Here is a 22,608-nt window from a genome sequence, read left to right as displayed (position 1 = left end):
GGGCCACGTTTGCGGATGATTTACTGGCTGCGCCGATGGCTACCCCGAGTAATGAGTGGCAAGCAATGGATGGTAAGTCAACCTTGAGGGTCCCATGTACTTTCAGGGTTTAATAATTAGAGCTGTAGAGACGGTGGATACAATGGGGTCTCTGACATGGCCATGGAACTTGCAATAACATGCATTGGGGGGGGAGTGGATAATGATAATCTAGAACGACAGTGACACGAGTAATTTTGCTGGAAAGAGGTAATTCCGCGATGTTACCGTAACACTCCGCAGTTTGTCGAGGTGCTCGCATTCCTTTTGAGACCAATCACAGCGACTCATGAATTACAGTGACAGTTTGGAGACGCCTGGTTCGTATACGAAAATTAATAGCGAATTCGACCCCTGTATTTCTGCTCTGGCTGAACTTGTGAATGCGGGCCGTGCCGAAACGGACGATGACGAAAAGGTCATGGGCTGTCAGCGGAAAAGCATCCTGTCACCCCACGCATTACTCACCGAGAGCGGAAGTGATGAACGAAAGATTAACGTTATAGAGTAAGCGGGGACCTTAAGAAGACAGGTTCATGATGTGACGAGTTATTTGCCGAAGTGTCACGAACAATGAGCAGACCCGCCTGCAGGTGATGAAATGTAGAGCACAGCCCTTGATGGATGGACAGGGGTCTATCAAAATGGATCATCTTATCTGCGGCGCAGTTCTGTAAGCGACAAGCAGGATATTCCGGAGCCGAAGTGATTCATGTGTCCGAGTTGAGCTTCTAGTTCTGCTAAGAGAATATTTCGAGAACAGAGTTGCTCCGGCTTTTGCTTGTGAAAGCCGGACGGAACTAAACCAACTTTCCATTAGCGGCGGCAGATCTAGGTACCCGTAAGACCTAGACTAGTCTAAGCCACGAATCCCACAGGGGTACACGTCGTGTCACTGGCTGTCTTGGCACACGCCTGAGCGGTACAACCTCGACGATAGAGTGCGGCTGCCGTAAGCTTCTTGGCGTGCATTTGCGGGATAATACTGAGCTCACACAAGGCACATAGCGCCATCTCAGATGCTAAGTCCCGGATTACCCGTGGGATTATCCCATTGGACCGGGGCAGGGCACTGTGCTTCCCGTAAACAAGGTTGTGGGGGGTCTAAGCGACAATTTGCTCTCAACGTGTCGAGACACATTAATCGAGGGCATCCTTTGCCTTGAATCAGAAAGGACACATTTTGGATTGGTTGGTTGTGTACAAGAAGACAGTATTTAACCGATGGTGTTTACTGACAGGTGGATCAATATCTGAGCAACAGCTGCGAATAGAAGAGCTGAAGGATTAGACAAACCAACGTACATATTGTTTCATCCTTTTTTGTAAATATGATATCAGCCCAACGTTGTATCTTTACATAAACACTCGGCGGCAATTATGTATTCCGATATGTCAGCCCAACAACTGTAACCTGTCAGCCTGCAACCAAGGCTTATGTCGCACCGAAATTAAGCATGTATGTAAACATAAATTTCTAGCGCTCGGCTACTGCACCCTTTCCCCCTCAAGGATTGCCATCCTCGCTCCGCCGTCATAGAGAGTGGCCCGAGGTCTTTAGAATGCTGACCACCTTTTCTTTTTGGCCAACATGACTGCATGCATAAACCTTGCGTCGCATCCTTCTCAAGAGGGAAAATCGTCAAGCTCTGAGCAGTTCTCAGCAGAAGAGCAAGGATTAATTGAGAGACATACAGGCAAAAGTGCCTCTGCTGGTTTGCACTTCTGGACAATTATATAGGGAGATCCCGTATACCTGATGGCCGGGCCAGAAAAGTGCTGCTGTTACACTGATTGGTACCAGTGACGTTTGCACTGCAACTATTCTCCTCTTTGCCCCGTGCTTGGGTTTTGTGCAACGTCAGGTTTGACAGCACAGAACACACTTTTTTCTCCACGGCTACCGACACTTTGGTTAAGCATAACATATCATAACACAATGTCAACGCGGAACAGCCAATCTATCCGGTCCAGCTGCGACCGATGTCGCTCTCACAAGCTCAAATGCACTGTTTCCCCAGAAGACTCACGCTCGGGGCCCCATAAATGCACGAGATGCATCAGGGCACAGGTGACATGTGTTTTTGGCCCGCGAAGCCAATCAAAGCGGAGCGCCAGTAATAAGAGCAAGCCCGACAAGTCCAAGCCTGAGCCTCCACAGAAGAGTTCACCGCCTGGCCGTTCATCGTCTCTTGCTGGGATGAACCTAGGTTCGCCTGGGGCTTGGACCCCGTGGATCGACGAGCTTGCATGTCAGGAAACTGAGGAGCCGCTGGCTATTGATATCAGCACGGCTGGTGACGGCTCAAGTCTGAGTGATGGAGATTTCTGGGCGGATCTGGGGATGAGTCAAGGGTTAAATATGCTGGACCTTGCGCCGTCTGCTATGCCGACAAACACTTATCACGCGCAGTACGCGACTGCTTTTGATCACATTGCACCAACTGTGACCGAGGCTGGGCACTTGATGGACATATCGGAGTCTTCGGAGCACACTCCGCCACATGCCATTGTGCAACTGTCAAATCTTGTAACAAAGATCCACGAGACCTCAAAGTCGCTAGAAGAGTCTCCGTGGTCCAATATTCCCGACACAAAACAGCTGCGAAACTACCCAATTGGCCGCGTATTGAGCCTATCTCAGGATTTCTGCTCCATCCTCAGCTGTATCTGGGGCAAAAGTTCCATCTCCTCCGACGGCCATTCGTCAGGAAACGGAAGTTCTCCAACGCCGTCGGCAGAGATGCTCGATTATGCCGAAGTGCTATCATCTATCAAAATGACACAAGATCCAACCACGAGCTCCTCCATGGCCGCTTCGGTCGACATGCCGACGATGCTACTCGTTCTGAGCTGCTACACATCCCTCATCAAGCTGTACAGCCTAGTATTTGCCCATTTCCAGAATCACCTCTCTCATCTCCCCGAAACTCCGTCTCCGTACTCTTCCCAGACAGCGCTGGCCTCTCATAGGTGGGGCTTGCAGCTCGGAGAACTGCCCTCCGCGGACGAGACGTGCACCAAGATTTGCACGGCCGTTCAGGTTCTCCTCGATGCGTTTCAGTCCGTGGAAGATGTCGTTGGCCTTCCGCGGTCCATCAGCGCCGTGAGGCAGAAGACATGTGATGTTGACGGGATGGACTTTAGTGCTGAGCTGGGGAGGACGTCGCTTTGGACGGATTATATGGTGCACTTTGTCTTCAGGTCAACTATAATCATGGCTGATACTGAGGAGTGTGAGGAGATGAGGGAGTTGTCTATCAAGGTTAGATCACTGAAGGCGTTGATCAGGGAAAAGATGAATCTTTAAAGATACAGATAAACTGAATGTCGCAGAATATACTAAAGGTAGAAGGGCTTTCATAGAGTAGATATCTAGGATGCATACTACAGACTCTGAATTCACGGATTTTCGCGAGGGGCCACTGACGAGATTCATGATCGTGGGTCACTGGTAGTGTTACATTGCAGCCCTCTCGTGCTAACGTTGCAGTCAAGCCATCACAACATCTCAACGTCACTTCTTCATTTCACTATACAGACTCTCGTGAGCCATAAACCCTTTAGTTTATGCAGAACTTGGACATATCTCAGCAAGGAACTCACATGTTGCTCAAATACCGATCTGTACTCATAATCTTCTGGTTGCCTCTATCCATCTTACTGACATACAGATATGGTTCTCACAAAATAAACCTAAGCTACTCATCACAAAGGTGGTATGTCTCGATATCTGATGGAGCCAAGTACAGATGGAATGTAAAATCTTCATAAGAAGCAATCGAGAGTCTCGGCTCGTGAAAACCTCTGACCCTAAGCTTGCAGTAGGGGCCAAAAGAGCCTAGTAATTAGTCTAAAGGCTACTAAGCCTATGATACATTTACCTAAGTTTACCCAAGTCTTTTCATCATTTAGGGTAGAGGTGAAGAATTACTCAAGTCGGTATCTATGGTCTTTTCTCATGCATCTGTAAACTAAGAGCCGTTGTTTCATGGTATCACAAGTGGTTATTTGTCAAGAATTCATGCTCTTCCATGAAGCGACCACAACCCGGCCGTTTCAACTGAATGCTGAACGGGTGGTTCTGATCTAGATATACCAGAAGCGATTTGATAACAAGAAGGATATCTTATTTATTTCTTCCGTGAAACAGTCTATATTATTCTTTCCCTACGCCAAAGCTCAGCCTTGTCTAGATTTGACGTCCCAAGGCTGAATGACCGCTGGAGGCTTACCGCGACTGCCGGCTCACTCACATCGTTAGTCTCTCACCTCCCGCAGCAACTTCTTACTCTCGGAGAATTGATGACGCTTAGGCTTGCGTCACCAAGCCGGATGTAACCACTGCCGAGAAAACGCCCTCCAACCCCCTTGGACTTTCGGCCTCCGACGCCACATCTGACATACAGCCAGCCCTACCAAAATCACCGAAAAAGCCCGATCAGCACACCAATTCGATTCTCACCGCTGTAACATGAGTGAGGGGACATTTTGTTTCAGAAAAGCTTTACGTTGGTGGAGTTGGACTTTTCTATAACTTGGTAATCAAGTGCCTATAACGTTGAGAAAAAGTGTATGCATACGATAATATGAGATGAAATGGAAGTGTCATGTTAAAACTAGAGCTATCTCGTGTAATTCAAGTCTCCATTTGGAATACAAGTTTCTTTCCAGAAATCCTCTTCTCCCTGATATCTTCAATACCACCAAGGACCTCGGGGAGTCCACCTTGCTTCACAACAATCGGATGAGGTCTTATCAACCCATTATCAAGCAACTTCCGTAGAACAGCCGTCCAGTAAACACCAAATTCTCCCATCTCAGCACTAGCAGGTCTCCAATGAGGCTCCGGCCAACGAATCTCCTTACCCAACATCTGCGGCCCCATGATCCAGTCTGGCTTGACAACCTTGCGCGTTCGCGCCACAGCTTCAGAGTATGGCTCCAGAGCAGTGTATTTACCGCCAGCGCGACCAATGGCCTGGTAGCAGAACTGCATGCTTGACGTGGTGGAGATGCAGTCTAGAGCATACTTGATCTTGTTCTTGGTATGCTTTCTGATGTCTGCGGTGCAGTTGGGGTCTTGGTAGTCAAAGACAGCGCTGGCGCCGTATGACTTGACGAGGTCAAAGTTTCGGGGTGAGCATGTTGCGATGGGTTCAAAGCCTGCTAGTTTGACGAGCTGAACTGCGGCAGTGCCCGTAGCTGATGAGCCCCCGTACACCAAGACAGGTATGGGCTCGGTTGTCGGTTCAAGAGGATTGCCGGGTAAACCCAGACTCTTAAACAAAGCCAGACCGGTAGTCATGAAGCTAATGCCCAGAGACGCACCCTCCTCAAAGCTAAGATGGGGCGGAATCTTCAACAGAATCCACTCCACGGAAGCTGTGTACTCGGCAAAAGCACCAACGTGAGGGTCCAGAGGGTTCATCCCCATGGCAGCAGTACAAACTCGATCTCCAACGTGGATATCGCACTTTGTAGCTTCAGGACCGACCTTTTCTACGACACCTGCAAAATCAAAGCCCGCGACTGCGCCTGACGTGACGTATGGCCCGATCATCTTTGTATCGACGGGATTTACTGATAGAGCTTTTGTTTTGATCAGGACTGAATCACCTGCGATATCAGGGATTGGCTCTGTCTTGGAGAGACGAATGCTCCCGTCTGGGGTGCCGACCAGGGCGCTTTGCAGTCGTTGAACCATGGTGATGAATTGGGGCGACAAGAGGGAATGATGAAGTGCAAAGTTGGGTTTTCTTAGAAGATTGCTTTACTTGACTTGACGAGGACATCAGAAGAAATGTATTTGTCATGTCCAGCGACTGACCTGATCTCGCAACTTGAACCCCGGAGCGGTTCGGCGAGCGCTGCAATATCATGGCATACCGAAAAAGTCCGACAAGACAGTGGTCAACACATTCAACAATCTCGGAATTTCTGGGTTTTGGAGAAATGATGTGATCCTAACACGTGCTCGACCGCCCACAATCGGTTTATTCAATGAGATTGAAGTTGGACGTTTTGCTGTTCCGACCTGTATCAGCGAAACGCGTAACTAGGTGCGCGCTCTCAATACTGAACAGAGTCACTTGACGTGGGATTGAGATGAACACTGGAAATCACTGTAAGAATCAATAAGGCCATTTATGGTAGATTCACTAGAAGACGCCTATATCCAGAGGGGGATATGGATTTATTGAGGCCATGGTCTGATACCGAAGCGATTCTAAACATGATTGTTTATCTTACCCTAGACTAAGCACTCTTGCGATAGAACCCCCACTTCCTTGTCCAGGCAACACGAGTCATCATCCAAGTCAGTTAAGCACGGCTAAATGACTGACTCCCTTGCATCCAGCCAAGACCTCGGTACCTAAATCACAGCGGCTAAAGTGATCCACAGTGCATTCAACCTTGTCATTTCTACCAAAAATAGCCCGACTCAATCTCAATCTCTAGCTCAACTGACACTGACCTCCCGTCCCAACCCCAAAGTACGCCTCCTCATCCGCACCCCCAATAACCGACTCAACAAACCCGGTATTACCCGTTCCTTCAGGTCCAGGCGCACTCGTAGGATAATTCCAGAAAATGCGCTCATGGTCAACCTGAAACATCCACCGTTGTCCACCCGTTCCCTTTGCAACGAACTCAACTATATACCCAATGTTCTTGTCGCGATACGCACCTGTGACTACATCCTCAGAGGATGCGTCGTAGCGCTTGCTGAGAATCAAAGAGTCTTGGGAGAAATCTTGCTCTTCGTAGGTGAGAACTTGGTTTGCTGCGCAGACGAGCTTGTCGTCGCGGTAGAGTCTTGCCATTGTATATGGCTTGCAGCCGCTTTCGGCTTCAGAGAAGATGCGCATTATTTGCATTGCGTAGGGACCGACTTGGGCGCGGAGATAGTATGACTCTGTCATGAAATGGGCCCAGGAGTATAGTGTCCAGACGCGGTCCATGCCGCCGTTTGCAGATGGACCGAGGATGAATTGCTCAGATGTTGAACTGTCTTGGGAGAAGAGGGACAGCTCTGCTTTTACAGAAGCTCTCCCCATGGGACGGACGTAGGGTACATGTGGCCCCACCTGTGGGTTGGTGTCGAGACCTGAGTCTCCAGGTAGAGCCTCGAGCTGCATGGTGCCATCAACAACGCCAGGCACGGAAAAGGCCAAGACAGCCAAGGAGCAGTCTCTAGTCACAGAGAATGAGACTTTGCCTCCACTAGCTGCATCTTCCCACAGACCAGTGATATGCCCATCTTCAGAAGTGACGATTGACTCTGGGAGGTACAGATCACGGTGCCAGGTATGTCCATCAGGCCAGACGGTAAAGATCTGAACTTTGAAGCCGCCGTGCTTCAGACCCTCAGCACTTCTGTTGATGCCGATGGAAATAGCAGACTGGTCGTCTTTGGAGACACCATCAAAGTACCAGAGCTCCCAGCCCGTTTGTGAGATTGCATCAACAAACTTGGGGAAAATATTGCCTGAGCCAGGGATGTATGGTGAAGCGGGGACTGTTTCTGGGGATATCGAAGTCTCAATATTGAGACGAGACACAGTCTTGTCAGACATTTTGGGCAAAAGAAAGTAAATTGTGAACAAGTGTGAGTTGAGGATGACAGATGTGAAGGATGAAGGTCAAACCACTATGAGGGCAATGAAAGACCGGGTTCTCGAGACTGTATACTTCATTGACCGTCCGGATTGATTTCTAAGCAATATCGGTCGGTCGCCTCCTAAACAAACCGAAAAAGTCCGGTCAACTTGAGATGTTTACATCGCATAATAGTCTGCTGTTCCGCCACCGAAATTGTCCGAGAAGGATTCGTTGCAACTACTCAACAGAGCAATTTATGTTGATTCAGAATAGTTGTACCACCAATCAATGGAGATATTGTGATCATGAACCTGAATCATGGCGTCTAATTTCTGAGCAGTTGGACCGAATAACACCGGCATCGGTATCGTGAGCCTCTGTGTTTCTGATATAAGGAACAGCACTTGGCTCTATTCAACTAAAAGCTCAAACTCAACTGGTCAATTGCTCGATCAATCTCAACATTGCACAAAGAGACTATCATCGTCTCTCACCACCTTCAATCCCTTCAAATCATGTCTGACAACGAGCCAATTGCCGTCATCGGCAGCGCATGCCGCTTCCCAGGAGATTCCTCCTCCCCCTCCAAGCTCTGGGATCTCCTCAAAGCCCCCCGCGATTTGTTGACCAAAGTCCCCTCTAACCGCTACAACGCTGATGCTTTCTACCACGCCGACTCCAAGCACCACGGCACCACCAATGTGCGCCACTCGTACTTCCTCAACGAGGACCCCGCCAGCTTCGACAATAACTTCTTCAACATCCAGCCCGGCGAGGCTGAGGCTATCGATCCCCAGCAGAGACTGCTCATGGAGGTTGTGTATCAGGGCCTCTGCGCTTCTGGGCAGACTATTGAGGGGCTTCGTGGGTCGTCTACTTCTGTTTATGTTGGTGTTATGTGTGATGATTGGAACGGTATTCTCACCCGTGATTTGGAGGTGTTTCCGCAGTATGGTGCTACAGGTATGGCGAGGAGTATCATGTCGAATCGTATCTCGTACTTTTTTGACTGGCATGGGCCGTCTATGACGATTGATACGGCTTGTTCTTCGAGTTTGGTAGCTGTTCATCAGGCTATTCAGACTTTGAGAAGTGGAGAGTCGGAAGTCGCCATTGCAGCTGGAGCCAATCTCATTCTCACCCCAGGTATGACTTGCCAACTCCCCGATGCTGAAGTTCGGAATCACTGACCAAATAGGTATGTATGTCGCTGAGAGCAAGCTGTCCATGTTGTCCCCATCAGGTAGGTCCAAAATGTGGGATCAAGACGTAAACGGCTACGCCCGAGGCGAAGGCATCGCCGCCGTCGTCCTCAAGCCTCTCAGCGCCGCGATCCGCGACAACGACCACATCGACTGTATCATCCGCGCCACAGGCGTCAACCAAGACGGTCGCACCCCTGGTCTTACCATGCCCAGCGCCACAGCCCAAGCAGACCTCATCCGCAGCACGTATACCCGCGCGGGTCTCGATATCAACAAGCCCGAGGACCGGCCTCAATTCTTCCACGCCCATGGTACAGGAACACCCGCTGGTGATCCCCGTGAAGCTGAAGCTATCTACCGGGCGTTCTACTCGGACGTTAAGGATGATAAGCTTTATGTTGGGTCGATCAAGACTGTGCTGGGGCATACCGAGGGTACGGCTGGGCTTGCGAGTTTGATTGGGACGGCGCTCGCAATTCAGAACAAGACTATTCCGCCGAATATGCACTTTGATGTTTTGAATCCAAAGATCAAGCCGTTCTATGATAACTTGGAGGTTCCGACTAAGGCTATTGCTTGGCCTGAGACGCATCAGGGACAACCTCGACGAGCTAGCATTAACAGCTTTGGTGAGCATCCTTCATTTCATACTTGGTGTTGTTACTAATGTGATTACAGGTTTTGGTGGTACCAATGCTCATGCCATTATCGAGGCCTACGAGCCCAGCACTACTGAGAACACCCCTGGTCCACTGTTCAGCCCATTGATCTTTTCCGCTTCATCCGAGCCATCTCTGCGATCTCTACTCTCATCTTACTCAGAGTATCTCAAATCCAACCCAGGGCTATCTCTGAAAGACCTCGCATACACTCTTCAAACAAGACGCTCGACCCTCGCCTATCGCGTCGCCATCACAGCTTCCTCCACAGAAGACGCCTACACCCAGCTCGACGCCATCGAAAACGGTGAACAAGCCAGTACCATCGGTGTTCGCCAGGTCAGCAAGGCCTCACCCAAGATCATGGGTGTCTTTACAGGTCAGGGAGCGCAATGGCCACGAATGGGCGCGAGACTTGTCGAAGAGTCTGCATTCGCGTCAAAGCGACTTTCTGAGCTTGACGAGGCATTGTCAAGTCTTCCCAAGGATGATCGACCTTCTTGGACTCTGCGGGAGATGATTCTTGCGGATTCCAAGTCCTCGAGGATCGCTGAGGCTGCTATTTCTCAGCCTTTGTGCACTGCTGTCCAGGTTGTTTTGGTTGATCTTCTTCGACAGGCTGGTGTTGAGCTCTCTGGTGTTGTTGGCCATTCTTCTGGTTCGTGAACCTATCCCAATTATCATGTCAAGTACTAACAGAGAGGTCAGGTGAGATTGGAGCTGCTTATGCGGCTGGTCTCCTTACAGCACGAGATGCCATCCGAGTCGCCTATTACAGGGGTCTCTACGCCAAGCTCGCTCAATCTCCTAACGGTTGCAAGGGCGCCAGTAAGTAACCTCCCCAACCTTTACAAGAAGCCTACTAAAATGCCTGCTTAGTGATGGCTGTTGGAACTACCTTCGACGACGCATCAGAGTTCTGTGAGCTCGACGCTTTCCAAGGTCGAATCCAAGTCGCCGCCAGAAACTCTTCCTCCAGCATCACTCTGTCCGGTGACGAGGATGCTATCGTCGAGGCCATCGAGACCTTCAAAGACGAAGGCAAGTTCGCTCGTCAATTGAAGGTCGACACAGCTTATCACTCGGCTCATGTCCTGCCATGCGCCAAGCCATACCTCGAAGCCATGGAGAGATGCCAGATCGAGAGCGCTACTCCCACTGCGACAAAGTGGTACTCCAGTGTTCATGATGGCCAGGTCATGACTGCTGAGCTACTTACTCCCCAGTATTGGGCCGATAACATGACCAGCGCTGTACTGTTTTCTCCTGCTGTAGAACACGCCTGGCAGGAAGGTGGCCCGTATGACCTGATCATTGAAATTGGTCCTCATCCAGTACTCAAGACTCCCTGCCTTGACACACTCGAAGACATGATCGGAGATCGACCTCCTTACTCTGGTGTCCTGGGTCGCGGCAAAGATGACATTCAGCAATTCTCCAACGGTCTTGGCTTTATCTGGACTCAACTCGGTGCAGGATCAGTTACCTTTGAGCGCTTCGAGAAGGTCGCATCCGACTCCAAGACTGTCCCTTCTTTCATCCATGACCTCCCCAACTATCCCTTCGACCACGCAAGACAGTTCATGTCCATGTCGAGGGTATCTGGATGGTACAACAGCATGCGGGAAGCTCCTCATCCCATTCTGGGAAGACGATGCCATGATCGCGAGACATCACAGACGATTCATTGGCGCAACGTTCTGAACCCCAAGGAGATCCCTTGGCTGCACGGTCATCAGATCCAGGGGCAGATCATCTTCCCTGCTACTGGGTATATCTCTATGGCTGTTGAGGCTGTCAATATCATCGCGGAGTCAAATCTCGGGCTTGTCACCATTGAGGATCTTCGCGTTGGTCGAGCCCTTGCTTTCAGCGATGATGACGCAAGTGTCGAGTCGACGTTTGACCTGCGAATCATCAGCCGCTCTGAAAAGGAGATTGAAGCTGAGTTCTCATGTTACTCCGGCCATCCTCAGAATCACACGACAAGCATGGTTCTGAACGCAACTGCTCGCGTCAAGGCTTCCCTCTCTGCACCAACCCCTCACGAACTCCCAAACATCAAAGTCGACGAGTTTAATCTTCGTGAGGTTGAAGTTGATAGATTCTACGACTTCCTCGGTCGTCTTGGATACAACTACTCCTGGCCCTTCCACGGTACCACCAATATTCGCCGAAAAGCAAACTATGCGACAGGTACTCTGGAGGATCAGTCTGGTTCAGAGTGGGAAGATCAACTCCTCGTTCACCCTGGCATGCTGGATACTGCTCTCCAGACCACCTTCGTCGCGCTCTGCTGTCCAGGTGATCAGCGCATGTGGGCTCTTCACTTGCCTACGAGCTTCCGCTCCATCGTCATCAACCCCTACTTCACCTCTGCCGGTATCGGAAAGCAGAAGAGCTTCCAGTACCAGTCCGTCGCTATCGAGGAGACGAAGGCCTCCAAGATCGTTGTTGAACTGGACTTGCTCTCTGAAGAGACTGGCGATACCTTCCTCCAGATCGAAGGCATGGAGATCGTTCCTTTCTCGCCTGCCACTCCAGAGAACGACGCCGTTTTGTTCTCTCGCTTTGACTATAGACTTGCCAACCCTGATGGTGAACTCACGGCTGCTGAGTATTGTTTCAGAGATGAAGATTACAAGATAGCTCTCGACTCTGAGCGCATTGCCTTCTACTACCTTCGTCGTCTTGTTGAGACTATTACTCCTGAGGAGAAGGCCAATACTCTTCCTCACTACCAATATCTTTTAGATTGGGCGGCACATGTTGTCTCTCAGGTCATCAACGGGCGCAATCCTCACGTCCCCTCGAATGCTCAGAAGGATACCCATGAGGACATTCAGAAAACCATCAAGAAGTAAGTATACCACCTGATTTCGCAAGAGGCATGACTAATTGATCAACAGGCGCTATGAAGCTGTTGACGTTCGTCTTCTCGAATCAGTCGGCGAGAATCTCCCTCAGGTCATTCGCGACAGCGGCAACATTCTCGAGCATATGACAAAGGATAATATGCTTGACGATGTTTACGAGGACGGCTTTGGTCTTGATCTTGTGAACAAGTACATCGCGCACATGACAGCTCAGATCGCACACCGATACCCTCGCATGAACATCCTCGAGATTGGTACGAGCAATCCTTCTCATACGCACCATGTAACCATGCTGACATGACTCAGGTGCCGGAACCGGTGGTGTAACCCGAGAGATCCTCCCCCGTCTGGGTTCAGCGTTCTCAACATACACCTACACCGACGTCTCGGGCGGTTTCTTTGACACAGCCCAAGAGCGCTTCAAGGACTTCGCCGACCGCATGATCTTCAAGACCTTTGACATGAACATGAGCCCTGGCTCTCAAGGCTTCACCGAAGGAACATACGATCTCGTCCTCGCTTCCAACGTTCTCCACGCCACTTCCGAGCTAGAAGAGATGATGAAGCATGTCAGAAGTTTCCTCAAGCCTGGTGGTTTCCTCATCATTCTTGAGACCGTCAATAACGACTGTTTACGTGTTGGGCTACCTATGGGTGGTCTTCCTGGCTGGTGGCTTGGTGTAGAGGATGGTCGACGATGGGGTCCTACCCTTACCCTGCCGCAGTGGGATTCTTTGCTTTGGAAGTGTGGTTTTGGTGGTATTGATACTACTACGCCGCCTGTTCACAAGATCCTTCCTGGGCATGTCTTCTGTGCTCAGGCTCTTGATGAGCGTATAGAGATTCTGCGATCGCCCTTGAACCATCTCTCTAATCTTCCTGAGACCAAGTCTACAGATCTAGCCATCGTTGGCGGAGAGACACTCAAGGTTCATAGGATATGCGAGCAGATTTCTCGACGCCTCAAGCCCAAGTACACCAACATCGCACGTTTCAACTCTATTGAGGAGCTCAACACCAATGGCCTTGCAGACTCTTGCACTGTCCTGTCTCTCACCGAACCCGACGAGCCAGTGTTTGCCAACTTGACGTCTGCCAAGTTCGAGGCTCTGAGGACCTTGTGGAAACAGGGCGGAAGCATCCTTTGGGTTACTTCAGGTGCCAGAGCTGAGAACCCTCACTCTTACATGACCACTGGAGTCGGTCGCTGCATGCGCTTCGAGTACCCCAACATCACCCTTCAAGCCCTCGACATCAAGACAATGACCGACCGTACTCCCGAGCTCATTGCAGACCATCTTTTGAGACTGGAGCTATTGGATAAGTGGTCCAAGGAGCTTCGCTCAGAGGAGTTGCTCTGGTCTTTGGAACCTGAGATCTACATTGAGGATGACACCAGTATCGTTCCACGACTGTATCCCTATGATTCTGGAAACGCGCGATACAACGCCGATCGCCGCAATGTCATCAAGGATGCGAACCTTGAGATTGACAAGGTTGTGTTTTCTGAGAGTGAGGGCAAGTGGGAGGTGCAGCATGCTTCTCCTCTTCATATTCCTGAGGGATTGCCCTTCTCTGCTAAGATGAAGACCATTCGCATCACGCATTTCTCGCCTGCTACTGTCAACGTTACTCCGGGTGTTAGCTTGATGGCTTGCGTTGGTGTCGACACAGCTTCTAGCGAGCGAGTTCTCGCTGTCACTCACATCGCGGAGTCTCCCGTTTCTGTCCCAACGGATTGGTGCATTCCCCTCGGAGAACTCGATGCAGCTGATACGCTAGCCAACGTCTCAGTTTTCCTGATTGCCTCTAGCATCCTCAAGCATGTGGCCGCCGAGGAGACTATTGTCGTCCATGACGCTCCCTCTCATCTTGCTTCTGCCTTGGAGGGTCTCGCTGAGGAAGCATCTGTCACTGTCTTCTTCACCACTTCCGACAAGGCCAACACGAAGGGATGGAAGTATATCGACAGCCACTTGCCTGAGCGTGTCATCAAGGGAGTTATTCCTAAGTCAGCCACCAAGTTCATCAGCTTATCGCAGGACGTCAATGCGAAGGATACTGGTCGAGTCATCTCTGCATGCCTCCCTCGATACTGCGAGACCATTAACGCAGAGCGGCTCTTTGCATCAGGCAAGGACATTCGCCAGTCCGTGTCCAAGGAAGATGTTTCCATTGTCTTCAACCGAGCTTTCTATGAGGCCAAGTCGCTCTCAAGCACAGCTATTGACGCAAGCCTGATCTCCCTGAAGGACATATCTGGTGTCACTGCAGCTGAAGTCCGCTTCGCTGTCGTTGACTGCACTGAATCTTCCATCAAGGCCTCTATTCATCCTATCGACGATGGAAGGATCTTCCAGGCTGACAAGACCTTCCTTCTCGTTGGTCTATCAGGTGAGCTTGGTCAGTCTCTTTGCAAGTGGATGGTCAAGCAAGGAGCTCGAAGCATTGTGCTTACCAGTCGTCACCCTAACGTATCTCAACACTTCCTTGGCGAAATGGCTACTATGGGCGCTACAGTCAAGGTTCTCCCGATGTAAGTACACCTCAAACCATCATAGTAACTAATACTGACATTTCTAGGGACGTAACCGATCGCGACTCACTCCACGCATGTGTCGACACCGTCAAGCAGACCCTTCCTCCTATCGCAGGTGTCGTCAACGGTGCCATGGTCCTTCGAGACGCGCTCTTTGACAAAATGTCCTACGAAGACTTCATGAAGGTTCTTAGACCCAAGGTCCTAGGCTCCCAGCTCCTCGACGAGATGTTTTACGACACACCCCTCGACTTCTTCATCTTCTTCTCCTCCACCACCGCCGTCATGGGCAACAGCGGTCAGAGCAACTATATCGCCGGCAACATGTTCATGAATGCCCTCGCAGCACAGCGCAAGAAGCGCGGTGTCGCCGCTTCTTCCATTGATATCAGTTCCATCATTGGTCTAGGCTACGTCGAGAGGGCTGAAGATCTGAGTGAGGATACTTTTATCAAGATGGGCTACAGGCCCATGTCGGAACAGGATCTTCAGAAGCTGTTTGCTGAGGCTATTGTTCTTGGAAGACCCGAGTGCGATGAGGTTTGTGAGCTTGTGACGGGTGTTACACCTATCTATGAGGATGCTCAGGCTGGTGATCAGTACTTGAAGGATGTCAAGTTTGGGCACTTCCTTATGGAGCATTTGGATACACAGGCTTATGCTGGAAAGACGTCTACTGTGCCTGTGAGAGTACAGTTGGCTGATGTCAAGACCAGAGTTGACGCCGTGGCTATCATCAAAGGTATGTTTTTCTCACTGACTCTATTGATGATTGCTAACAGTACAAGATTCCTTCATTATTCGACTCCGACGTGTTTTGGCTGTTGGCCCAGATGAGATCATCAACGAGAAGGTCACCCTCGTCGAACAAGGTGTTGACTCTTTAATGGCTGTCGAAATCCGCTCGTGGTTCATCAAAGAACTCGACGTTGACATTCCCGTCCTCAAGATCCTCGGTGGGATGTCCGTTCCCGATCTCATCGAAGAATCCCTCAATCTCATCTCCGACTCCATCCTCGACGTATCATCTCTCGAAGCAGGCAGCGCACCAACCTCTCAACCCCCCAATCCCACCCTCCAAATAGCCCGCGTCACACCCCCCGAGAGCTCCCACGGCACAAGCGACGAGAGCAAGCAGCAAACCGGCTCTGATTCCTCCCGCTCGCCAATCGACACGCCCTTGACGTCAATGGAGAGCCAAGAACCTGCCAAATCGGAAGACAGTACGGACAACTCCACTCCCCTAAAGACCTTTCCTAACGAGCTGTCCAGCATCATGTCCTACGGTCAAGCAGGCTTCTGGTTTCTAAACGACTACCTCGTCAACAAGAGGGCGTTCAACATGGCCGTCATGTTGAAGCTCACGGGCCAGATTCGCGTGCAGGCTTTGGAGAAGGCTGTGAATCTTGTTGCGGAACGGCATGAGATTTTGAGGACGAGGTTCTTTTGGAGTGATGATGGTGATGAGAGGACACCTTTACAGGGTATTAACCCAGCGGATCTAAAGTTGACGACGAAGAAAGTTGTTGACGAGGGAGAAGCTGAGATGGAGTTGAAGAAGCTTCATGATGAGGAGTGGGATTTGAGTGGTGGTGAAGGAGTCAAGATCACTTTACTGTCGTTATCGCATAATGTTCATTTTCTTTTGTTGGGTATGCATCACATTTACATTGACGGATACAGCTTCAGTGTGTTCTTCAAGGACCTTGAAGTTGCTTACACAAAACACACGCTCCCTTCTCTTCCAGTTGAGTCACAGTATCGATCTTTTGCACTTCAGCAACGACAGATGTATGCGAATGGCGATCTCACCAAGTCTATTGAGTACTATCGACGAAGCTTCCCCAAAGAGTTCACGCCTGTCGGACTCTTCCCCTTCGCTCTCACGCCTGCGAGACAGTTCGCCAACGACTATTCTCAACATGAGGCCAAGATGAGTATTGATCCAGAACTCGCTACCAAGGTTCGACAACTCGCTCGCGTCAATCGCTCAACTTCATTCCACGTCTACCTCGCGGCCTTGGAACTTCTTCTCTTCACACTTATCCCCAGCGCAGAGGAAGTCTTCATCGGTATCGCCGATGCCAATCGCGGCGACAAGAAGTTCATGGGCAGTCTCGGCTTCTTCCTAAACCTCCTCCCTCTGCGCTTTGGGCGAAAGAGGCGCGGTACTCAACTCAGCTCAATCATCCAGACTGCCCGCGACACAGCATACGGAGCACTTCAACACTCCCAACTGCCATTCGATGTTCTTCTTCGAGAGTTGAACGTTCCGAGATCTGATAAGTACACGCCTATCTTCCAGGTCTTCATGGACTATAGACAGGTTGTTCAGGAGCGTTCGTCGTGGGGAGGTTGCAAGCTCCATGGTGAGAAGTGGCATAATGCTGGCACGGGATATGACATTGCTTTGGAGGTTACGGAGAACATCACCACGGATACTCTTTTGAGTATGAGACTTCAGAAGCAGCTTTACTCTGAGGAGCACACTGCTCTTCTTCTTCGGTCGTATTTGAGTGTGCTGGAGTACATGGTCCAAGGGACTAACAAGGCTGCTGATGCTGCGCCGGCTTGGTCGAAGGATGATCTCCAGGTTGCGTTAGATGCCGGAAAAGGTAAGTCACTTCCATCTCCAATCTCTGCGATGCCCGGCAGGGAACACTGACTATTATACCAGCACCCGAGTTCCTACCAAAGTGGCATTCAACCATCAGTCATCACATCGACCAGATCATCCAGGCCAACGCTACCAAAGTCGCTCTCAAGGACGGCGGCGGCACTGTGCTCACGTATGAGCAAATGGGCAAGCGGATCGATTCCATTGCTCAGGCTCTCGTCGACGCTGGAACTACGCAAGGCACAGTAGTCGGAGTCTTCCAAGAACCCTCCTCCAACTGGATCTGCTCTCTTCTCGCCATCTTCAAAGCTGGAGCAGTCTACGTTCCTCTCGATCTACGCAACTCCATCCCTCGTTTGACTAGCATCGTCAAAGCCTCTCGGCCTTCGCTTATCATCACGGATCACACGACTGATGACAAGATTGAGCTCATTGGTGCCAAGTTCATCACCAAGCTTCAACTATCCAAGTTGGTCGATCAGGAGTTCAAGGAGCCGAACCGCGCTAAGACTGGATCCCTTGCTGTTATTCTCTTCACTAGCGGCTCTACCGGTGAACCCAAGGGTCTCATGATGACGCATACCAATCTCATGTCCTACGCCGAAGTCTCAAGCAAGACCTTCTCCAAACCTGATGAGAATCTCGTGGTCCTGCAGCAGAGTCCGTTCAGCTTTGACTTTTCACTTGATCAGACCATGGCTGCCTTGGCGAACGGTGGCTGCCTCTGCATCGTGCCTGCGAGTAAGAGAGGTGATCCCGATGAGATCAGCAAGATCATGGTCAAAGAGAGCGTTACTTACACTACTGCCACACCTTCTGAGTATGATTTGTGGCTGCGATACAGTACCAGTACTCTACGACAATGCACTTCGTGGAAGTACGCTTTCTCTGGCGGCGAGGCGATGAGCCACAAACTAGCCCGCGAGTTCGGAACCTTGAACTTGGCGAACCTTCACGTCTTCAACGGGTATGGACCAGCTGAGACGACAATCCTCTCACATCGCATCGACCTCAAGTACACGGACCCTGAGCTTCCTGACCCGCTTCCCGCAGGTTATCCCATGCCTGGTTTTTCAATCTGCATCGTCGATGAGAAGATGCGGCCTGTTCCTCTTGGTGTGCAGGGTGAGATTGTCCTCGGTGGTCCATGTATCGTCTCTGGTTATCTCAACATGTCTGACTCCACCAAAGACAAGTTCTTGCCGGATACCTTCTTCGGAACTAGTGGAAAGGTATACCGCAGTGGAGATCGTGGGCGTCTATGCCACGATGGTTTGCTGTTCTGCGACGGTCGTCTTGAAGGCAGCAACATGATCAAACTTCGAGGTTTCCGCGTTGAATTGGATGAAGTGGAAAAGACTATCATCAGTCACTCTTCTGGTGCACTTTCTCACGCTGTCGTAACTCTCCGAGGCAGTGAGGAAGGTCGCTACCTAGCAGCCCATGTTGTCTTTGCTCCCGAATTCCCAGAGCACAATCGAGAAAGCATCATGAAAGCGCTCCGCCAAACCCTTCCTCTTCCTCCCTACATGCGCCCTTCCGTCTTCCAGATCCTCGCCGACATTCCGCGAACAGCTCATCTCAAGATCGACAGAAAGGCCATTCAAGAAATGCCCGTCCAGGTCTCCGATTCTCACGACTCCGGCACTTTGACCATCGCTGAACATAGACTGAGTGAGCTTTGGCGTCGAGTCTTGCCTCTCGATCCTGGTTCTCTTTCTCCCGAGTCTGACTTCTTCCTCATTGGAGGAAACTCTATTCTTTTGGTGAAGCTACAGGCGTTGTTGAGGCAGACATTTGAGACTGCGCCTAAGCTTGTTGCGCTTATGGGTGCTAGTACGCTTGGTGCTATGGCTGTTGTTCTTGAGAACTGTGGATCTGTTGGTGTCATCGACTGGGACAGAGAGACTGCGCTGCCAGATGATCTTCGAGCTGCTGCGACGCTGCGCACAGTCAGCAAGACAAAAGACACCACGGTGCTTCTCACTGGCTCGGCGGGATATCTCGGTCGTCATCTTCTGCCAGCGCTCGTCAAGGACTCTCGAGTCACACGAGTTCATTGTCTGGTCCGTTCCATGAACAACGAGAAACTGAGTCACAGTTCCAGCACAAAAGTCCGAGTTATTGAGAGCGACGTGTCCAAGCCCAATCTTGGCCTTTCCGACTCAACTTACTCCCGCCTTGCTGATGAAACAGACGTCATCATTCACTGCGCAGCCAACAGATCCTTCTGGGACAGATACGAAGTTCTCAGGCCGGACAACGTGGATTCGGTGAAAGAGTTGGCCAAGCTCGCCGCTGCTTCTGGTCGCTCGACCCCGTTGCACTTTTTGTCATCAGGAGCTGTGAAGATGTATGATGGAGATGGTGCTACACCACCGACTGATGGTAGTGACGGTTATGTGGCTACCAAGTGGGCTTCGGAGACATTCCTGCAAAACGCAGCTGGTTCAATTGGTCTTCCCATCTACACTCACCGTCCCACCGTGAGCAGCACGTCGCAAACTAAGACAGACCAAGCCTCAATCATCAACGAACTCATCAGCATCGTCAAGTCCCTTGGCGTCCGACCATCTTTCGAAGGAGTCACCGGCTCAGTGGATGTACTGCCAATTGGCGACATTGTCATGGCCATCCAGGACTCTGTCCTGAGCTCGAGTGCTGGTGGAGAGGGATACAACATTGTGCAACATGAAGCACATCAACGTGCTTTCGTGGAGGATTTCGCAGCTGTGGTGCGTTCTGACGATACTTTAAACAAACTTCCTAGTATTTCTATCTTAGACTGGTTTGGTAAGGCGAAGAAGGCTGGTTTTTCTTATTTCCTTGCGTCTCAGGATTTGGTCATGGGTTCAGGCGAGGGTCACTTGGTTTCAAGGCGTTGATTGGGTCTCTGCCTCTGGATTTTACTTTATTTCTTAGATTAAATACATAATCAGATTGTAACAGTTCATTACAGATCAAGTTCGCAAAGAACCGTGTTTCATAAAGTACGATTATGTGAATTTTCCCCCAAATAAAAGCATCCAGGCCGCTATCTTATAAAAGAGACTTGTTTAAAAAGTACGACGTCGAATAATTACACTCGCCAGAATCACACAGGCCATCCACTACTTCACAACCGCTGCTTAACGAGCGCACGGTATCCAACACCAACCTAATCATAGGTCTATCCTTGTACTTGAACATGAAGTTCACCCCCGCTAGCACCGCTCTAATTTCCCCTACACCTTGAAAATAGCCTGGTAGTTTTGTTAGTCATGTCAACTTCAACATCTTAACTCACTGCGTGAGAAAGAGCTATCTCACGTTAAGCGGGAAATTCATTAACGAAGGGCTCATGCATCGAGCGCTTTACCAGTTTTGGGTGAATAGTCGGCTTGCTAGGCTTTTCGATCGTACGTCTTGCCAGTTTCGGGTGATCAGTTGGCTTATCATGACCTGTCATCGAACGCTTTGCCAGCTGCGGATGGTTGGTCGGTTGATCATTCTTTGCCATTGAGCGCTTTGCTAGTTGTAGGTGATTCGTTGGCTTATCATTGTTTGGATCTGTAGGCTTCTGTTGAGCAGTAAAACTTATCATTCGCAGCATATTAGTTGGGGCTCCTTAGATATCCAGAAGAGTGGATGGTCACTTACGCCTGAACTGCTCCAAAAAGGAGGCACGAAAGGATGATGGATTTGATCCCTAACATTGTTGTTGTTGGTAAGATTTTTTAAGGGAGTTCGGGATCAATCTTGCTCATGTTTAAGATGATTCATTTCCAGTAGGTTATCATCTTTATTTATAAGATGAGGATTACATGTTCTCACCCGTATTCCGAGTACCTTGCCCATAGTTTACCGGGGAACTTTTAGAGTTTACAAGTTATACCACGTAGTCGGGTAAGGCGGTATATTAGCTTCGGCACTCAGGCACCATCAGCCGCTAAACAACATGTCAATATGACCCGAACATAATAAAGTGTATAATTTAATCATCTCTCTAGCCGGCTTCCGACAAGTGCTGCAGACCGATTTTGAAGTGATTGGAGATCGGCATCTATACCAAATACCTGTGTTTCCTAACGAGCTGCTACTTCCTCTAACAATACATTTATAAACCTTCAATGGCAATATAATTTACCGTCTCAAGCCTAAGCTTTATTTTGTGATTATTTGCCCTCAGCCACAGATCCATACAGGGAACAAGTAGATTAATGTATACTGTGTCCAAGTGTCTACCAAGATGATATGTTAATAACCTTTGCAGACTTATAAAAGGAGTAAAGAACGCTCAATGTCTTGAGGTCAATGCGCACGTGAGCCATAGCAACTTATCGGGTATATGCTTGCGGCTCCATGTAACGGTAGCAACCGCTCGTACTCCATTATTTGCCGCTTCAAAAGTATAAAACCTTTCGGCTCTATTATTTTGCCTTACGGCCGTTGTACCTACCTAGGGTGATCCCTTTCGCACCACTCGTTGGCCTCGTATTAACAATATTAGCTAATATTATGAATGTAGGATGTGGAATAAGCCAATTAATTACCCGATAAAGCACAGGTCTTTTGCCTTCGATACACTGCTCATTGTTGCTTCTCTCTCCCGCGCCATCCTTTATCCACCTTCAACTTACATCACCATTTCCACGCTCAGGCTTGTTGAGCTTGGGCCTTGCTAGTCACTTAGCCCTCGGGCAATTATTCGATAGAACTTATTGACAAGGGTGCTTTGACCGTCTCTACAAAGCGAGCAGCCTCAAGCCAGACCAACTTGTTGCAGTCAAGATCATCAACATCAATAGCAAAGATACTCTCAATCCCGTGTATCTGTTAAGAGATACAGCCCCTAATTTTCAGACCTAAATAAACATGCCAAGTCTCCCTCTTCAAACCACTCGCGGTCCTTCTTCCAAGCATGGACGATAATGTCTCTTCCTACAGCAACCACTCTCTCGTAGTTCTCACGGCCCCAGGCTGGGAAGTCAGTAGTCACGCAAACAAGATGCGTTCCAACGTGTATAGCGGTCCGAAAAGCGAACTCTTCGCTGATATGTCCGTATCCTTCGATGAATCCCTCCATCAT

At 49.9% G+C, this 22,608-nt stretch overlaps 4 protein-coding genes across 4 annotated transcripts; 2 read left to right on the top strand and 2 right to left on the bottom strand.

Moving 5' to 3' along the window:
* Positions 1-1,978: 1,978 nt before the first annotated feature.
* FOIG_02435 (uncharacterized protein) lies at positions 1,979-3,349 on the top strand (the record flags this gene model as incomplete). The annotated part of the gene is made up of 1 exon (XM_031199745.1): positions 1,979-3,349. One exon carries the CDS (start codon positions 1,979-1,981, stop codon positions 3,347-3,349), a length of 1,371 nt encoding a protein of 456 aa, XP_031069513.1.
* Positions 3,350-4,678: 1,329 nt separating this feature from the next.
* On the bottom strand, positions 4,679-5,746 carry FOIG_02434 (uncharacterized protein; the record flags this gene model as incomplete). Its single annotated transcript, XM_031199744.1, has 1 exon — positions 4,679-5,746. One exon carries the CDS (start codon positions 5,744-5,746, stop codon positions 4,679-4,681), a length of 1,068 nt encoding a protein of 355 aa, XP_031069512.1.
* A 751-nt stretch (positions 5,747-6,497) lies between these two features.
* On the bottom strand, positions 6,498-7,619 carry FOIG_02433 (uncharacterized protein; the record flags this gene model as incomplete). The annotated part of the gene is made up of 1 exon (XM_031199743.1): positions 6,498-7,619. One exon carries the CDS (start codon positions 7,617-7,619, stop codon positions 6,498-6,500), a length of 1,122 nt encoding a protein of 373 aa, XP_031069511.1.
* Positions 7,620-8,159: 540 nt separating this feature from the next.
* On the top strand, positions 8,160-20,425 carry FOIG_02432 (uncharacterized protein; the record flags this gene model as incomplete). The annotated part of the gene is made up of 10 exons (XM_031199742.1): positions 8,160-8,790; positions 8,843-9,478; positions 9,528-10,166; positions 10,217-10,336; positions 10,388-12,368; positions 12,418-12,638; positions 12,691-14,920; positions 14,968-15,665; positions 15,712-17,538; positions 17,601-20,425. The coding sequence occupies 10 exons, from the start codon at positions 8,160-8,162 to the stop codon at positions 20,423-20,425; spliced, it is 11,808 nt and encodes a 3,935-aa protein (XP_031069510.1).
* Between the last annotated feature and the right edge of the window lie 2,183 nt (positions 20,426-22,608).

Source organism: Fusarium odoratissimum, assembly GCF_000260195.1.
Source record: "Fusarium odoratissimum NRRL 54006 unplaced genomic scaffold supercont1.3, whole genome shotgun sequence".
In the NCBI taxonomy this organism is placed as follows: domain Eukaryota; kingdom Fungi; phylum Ascomycota; class Sordariomycetes; order Hypocreales; family Nectriaceae; genus Fusarium; species Fusarium odoratissimum.
The sequence above is the reverse complement of the archived record's forward strand: the minus strand, read 5'-3'. Positions and strand labels throughout refer to the sequence as shown.